Here is a 5,589-nt window from a genome sequence, read left to right as displayed (position 1 = left end):
TAAAGGCAAGAAGAAAAAGTTGCCTCAACTCAGTAAAACACATCAGACATCACAATTCACAAGCAACCATGAAACTCAGGCAGGTAACAGACAATCTCCCACACTAGCTGGTTTAAGCAGAGAGCACACATTTACATATTCTGTTCATATTTCACTCTTACGTAATGTCTACACTTTGATGATAAGAACACAACCATATTAACATTAAGTAGACGATGCAATGCAGATCTCATCTACACAGCTTCAGCAAATCCAACTCTCTCTTCCCCAAAGTCGAACACAGTGTGGTACCGCCCCATAAACATATCTCCCAATATCCTGCATCATTCACACCACAAAACTCTTACAGATAACTTATGAACACTGGCCTATATATACTATAGGGAGAGAATTACCAAAGAGGTCCACGAGGAGGAGGAATGTCAATGCCGGTGAAACCGCTTATGCATTGAGCTGCTGCACCCTCGCCTACCTTCAGTATGTACTGATTATACCACCACAAAAACACCAAGTGTCAGCACAAGTCAAATGAGCCAAACCTGCTTTGCTTCTCTGCTTAAGGAATCACATGTTGGCTCAACACTCACAGCTCAACGAGAATCCTTCACTCCCTAGCTGACTGGATTACTATATCTTGTAACAATCTATCATCTCAACTCATCAACTTTCAATCTTTTTATTTTTAAAAAACTGGCGGTGGGTTTTTTCATTGGGACAGGGAAGTCTTCCGTATTGCTCCTATTTGGTCAGCAAGCGACTAGATGAAATACATTGTTACCAGACTAAAACAAGTTCATTTGTAGAATTTGGATGGCTGACCGAGGAGAACCATACACACTGAAAATTATATAGTATTTGTAAAGAAAATGAAGAATCAATTAATTCCATATTAAACATATTTTTACTCAATCTGCCAACTTGCCTCCCTTTCGTAACTACTAGTACTAAAAAAATAGTGTCCATGGCTATATACCACTATAACTAGCTAACAACCATATCTATCTTAGATATCATTAGATGAGCGGTAGAAATATTAGTCCTGTGTCAAAATGGGGTGTGGTCCAAGTAGGTAGATGAGAAGCTAGAACTGTCGGATCTCAGCACACAATTATTTTTTGACTGCTAGTGCTTGTATAAATGAAGATTGAGGCTCTTACACTAGAAATTATCCATGGACAGAGACAAGAAACATTACTGATACTATGTACATGACAATTACTCAGTGTCGAGAGGAACTTATAGATCATTAAACTGGCAAAAGAGCCCACACTTGACATTACGTGTTTATTACTGATTAAGGATGACGAACAGTGATACAGTTGAGTAGCAACTTAAGCAGAGGTATGCTTACCTCATTCGGGGAGAGATCAAAAACTTCGCCACCAATTGTGAAGGAGACAGTTGGCATCGAAGAAATGCTAGCACAATCAACAGCTGACTGTCCCATGGGACTTGGGAGTCGCTCACAAAGCTGTGATTTTGTTACAACAGAAGTGAACATTAGATGAGAGTAAAGAAGAAACAACAGATAGTCTAGGGATGCACAAGGGTACCTCATTGACATAGTTCAAGATGCGGTCTTGAGTTTGGTTCTGTCTGAGTTGATTTTGCATCCAAACAACAGCCATTTCACAGACAGAGCACATTGCATCATTCGAACCAGATGATTTACCATCTCTTTCATCAACCACACTTGCAATTCCAGCACTAAACAGAGAAGTGTCAAGAACTAAAATCAAACACAGATACCTAACACACTCAACAGCACTTGCCCAGAACCACTAATTCACATTTAAGAGTCAACATAAACTACATAGTCCAAGGCAAGAAAGCCCCACTAGGGATGGGGTAGGATACCGAGCACAGAATTAAAAAGATTTACCTCACACCATGGGTTCCGTCAAATGTGCATAGACCAACTTGGGAGCATACCTTCTTTGGTTGAGTCTGTCACATTGAGCACAGAATATGTGAGGAAGATATCAGATGCTAAGTCACTAACAAACTTCGACACTATGTGAGACAGGAGAAAGTGCCATCTGAAACTAGATTAGTTGTTCCTTACCTCTGCCATGAGAAGTGCCATGATAGCTTGCCCATATTGTTCAACAACAGCCTTGCACTCTTGGCTAACAACTCCAGCAGCCCCAATAGCATGGTTAATCATTGCCACCACAGTCTACAAATATCGCAAGGAACAGAAGCAATCACATCAAACAGTCCAACAAGCTTCAAACCAATCAACCAACTTCATCTTTTCTTTCATTCTCCGTAAAGACTAAACCTCAAAGTCTATGAAAATCTATTGCATGTGGGCTGTGGTGTACTAGCCACGTACAACCATAGATTCACCTCGGTGCTCATTTTAAAAATCAATGAAGCGAGTTGCAATCCTGCAACACCAACAAGTGGACACACCAGAGACTAACAAGGACAAACAATAGATACAACATACTCCCTAGGACAAACAATAGATACAACACTCCCTCCGTCCCATAGAAATAGGTCATTAGAGTTGGCAGTAATAAAATACACATAGGAAACATCAGTTTTCACTTTTATGAAACATACATCACTTTTGGAAGAAAAACCGAAACATTTATTCCATATAAGAATGTTGAAGGTAGTAATCTCGAAATAGATCTAACCATGCTGGAAGTGCAATACATAATGCAGGACAGTAATAAGATCTTTTAATATAGATTATTTTAAAAAAGATGCAAGCATACCGTTGGGCCAGCAAACAGAGATGTTCCAGAGTCGGCAATTGCAGAACACCCACCATTGCAGTAACCTATGACACACAAAAGATAATACTCAGTAGTATTGATTAGTCAGGCACACGCACAATATGAGATTCTGTCCAAGTGGCTAATACCACCAATGGAATCACAGAAATAGTACGTACCACTTTCTTCTCCATCAATGAGCACATCGCCCATGTCAAACTGTCGACAAAGCTATCCAGAGTAAAAAACATTATCCTAAGTTATCTTTTGATAAAAATATTTCCTGAAACCAACCTGCCAGTAACCTTTCTGAGACACAGGAACATATGTATGTCTACCAATATAATGATTTGGATCAACTCCACCAAAAATCAGTTCACCTCCCTCCTCGTCCTTTAAATTTCGGTTGAGCCAAAATGAGAAGACAGGCTCTTTAACGAGACCTTGCTTGACCATGTTGTACCTGGAAGATACAAATGGCTAACCATATTATCCTTTAAGCAAAAAAAACATGGTGAACATTCCAGCTATCAAAAGCTTAGCAAGGGGAGCTAAATGAAAAGGTAACAACCCTGGCCTTTGAAACAACCCCTTCCACAAAAGGCAGCATCAACCAACATAAAGTGAGACTAAGCAAACCCACATAACAAGAAAAATCATACCACACTGGGGTTGCATTTCCTACTGAGATCTCTTTGAAACCAAGTCCAAGTATGCCATCAAACTTGGCCACCAAAAATGTAACACCAGGTTCTCTCGTTGCCTCAATAAATTCCTGGAATAAATCAATGCCATCCCTGTAAGTTATTTACCAAGTTACCATGACAAACATAAACTAAAAGAGTAGGGAGGACCTGGTTCTTCACAACTAGATGACCGACTTTGATGTTGTCCTCACTGAAGAATCCAGAGATAGCCCCAGTCCCATACTGGATAGCAGCAGATTTTCCTAAAGACAAAAAAAAATTACTGCGGATTTATATTGCTTTTCTAAGCATAACCCACATCAAATCACATTGTAGATAATACTATAACTTAATCATACAAACATGATGATAACACCCTATTCTCCATATGTAATACATCCACACAACAATCAGATACAACTACATAAGATTCTCCAGGAAGTGTACTCCATTCTCCATATGTAATACATCCAAAGAATTAAGTTCCAAGTATTAACTGCTTCATGTTTAGTCCCAAATATAGCAATTTATCAGCACATATTAATTCCAAAGTAAAAGTATGCAATGCCATTAATTGGTACTCAAGAGAATAAAAAAACGCAGCATGCTAACGTGAGAAGGAAATGGCAGGGGATATATATAACATACCATTCTTCCTGTAAGTACTTGACTGGCTGGACTTGTACTTGGAGTGAAAAAAACAAGGAATCTACACCAAGGAGTGAAAGAATTGATGCCCACACATTTTTTATCCAATGTGAGAATAGTTGACACAGTTTATTCCGTTATACAAAAACCACTGCAATTATTTAAACAGCCAATACTTACAGAGAAGTAACATTTTGAAGAGGGCACCCACAGATTGGAGCTACCCGTGTCAAATATCACAGTGAATTTCTGTGGGGGAGTACCAATACCAATCTCTCCAAAATACTGGGCATCCATGTAATTCTTGAGTGCAACAATATCAGTATCTCCAAACTCGCTATATTTTCCTCGGAAATTATACTTCCGAATTGAGGCTCTCAATTTTTCTGATTCCTTAGACTCAAGCCGAGCAGCAAGTCGATTGTTTTGATCAAACTTCAACTTTTTTAGTCCTATTCGTAGCAATCCATCATCCGATGCAGAAAATGCGAGAGAAAAGAACAAGCTTGAAATGAAAAAGGTGGAAGCAACACTGTTAAATCTGTTTCCCATTTTTCCTGCAACACAGATTAACAAGTTACTCTACTACTCTGCTAAGAGTACATGCAATATCACGACTGTATGTATACTCCATGACGGCTTAATGCTAATTTTATCAACTTGATATGCTCTGCCTTAGATTCTATAAGATGAATGAATTTCGAATCAACAATTCTGAGATACTTTACTGACCATGGAATCAGAAAATTGTCAATTCGGCAGAAACATGTGAAATTATAAAGAGTAGAGCAAAGTACAGGACAACAGAAGCGAATCTAATTTTAGAAAGGGGAAAAGGAACAGTGAAGAACAAAAAATTCAAGGAAAAAAATTGTATAATCCATATTCGTAGTGCATGCGTCGTCTAAAGAAGGAAAGCAGAAATTGGATAAGTAATACCGAACAAAAACCCTTCGATCACCACCATGTTTCTTTCTACTAATTGTTTTTTTGTTAATTGGTTTTAGAAGCACTATAAAAATGTGATCCGAGTACTGAACCAAAAGAAGATAAATGGAAGAATTCTCAACGAAAAAAGAAAGCATATGAATCCAATGGCATGCGCAAGAGATTAACACACTCACCAAAACTGTGAAGAGGTAGCAGTGATGAATGAAGAGGGTGGTGAATAAATACTTAGTGCAGCTGCAGTTTCCCGAAAATCGCAGCCGTCAATTAAAGACTTATTGTTTATAGAGCCGTTGGATTGCCGGCAAATGTCATTCTCACGAGATGCAATTTCAAATACACTCAAAAGCAGGTTTTCCCGTGTGTCGCGGCGCATGAAGATTACGATGCGCAGCACCATTAGAGGCGTCTGATATGATCGACGGTGGGAAGTGGTCATGGTGGAATTCATTTTATTCGATACGAAGGTGTAACTGAGCGGGAATGGATCCTCTGCTGTGTTAAAAACCACAGCAGAGGGTGCTGTCGCTAAAACGGCAATCACTTACTCATGAAACGCAACAAATTTGATGAAAACT

The 5,589-nt window shown here is 39.0% G+C and overlaps 1 protein-coding gene across 1 annotated transcript; it reads right to left on the bottom strand.

The window, feature by feature from the left end:
• Positions 1 to 5,171, bottom strand: LOC121811135 (aspartic proteinase-like). The gene is made up of 14 exons (XM_042211933.1): positions 5,003 to 5,171; positions 4,244 to 4,620; positions 4,064 to 4,124; positions 3,584 to 3,678; positions 3,392 to 3,504; positions 3,024 to 3,192; positions 2,909 to 2,948; positions 2,730 to 2,794; positions 2,066 to 2,179; positions 1,883 to 1,947; positions 1,554 to 1,707; positions 1,352 to 1,471; positions 396 to 484; positions 1 to 318 (listed from the first exon to the last, which is right to left on the bottom strand). Exons 1-14 carry the CDS (start codon positions 5,028 to 5,030, stop codon positions 234 to 236), a joined length of 1,575 nt encoding a protein of 524 aa, XP_042067867.1. The 5' UTR covers positions 5,031 to 5,171; the 3' UTR covers positions 1 to 233.
• Between the last annotated feature and the right edge of the window lie 418 nt (positions 5,172 to 5,589).

This window comes from Salvia splendens, chromosome 7, assembly GCF_004379255.2.
Source record: "Salvia splendens isolate huo1 chromosome 7, SspV2, whole genome shotgun sequence".
Taxonomy (NCBI): domain Eukaryota; kingdom Viridiplantae; phylum Streptophyta; class Magnoliopsida; order Lamiales; family Lamiaceae; genus Salvia; species Salvia splendens.
This window is presented reverse-complemented; position numbering and strand designations above follow the sequence as displayed.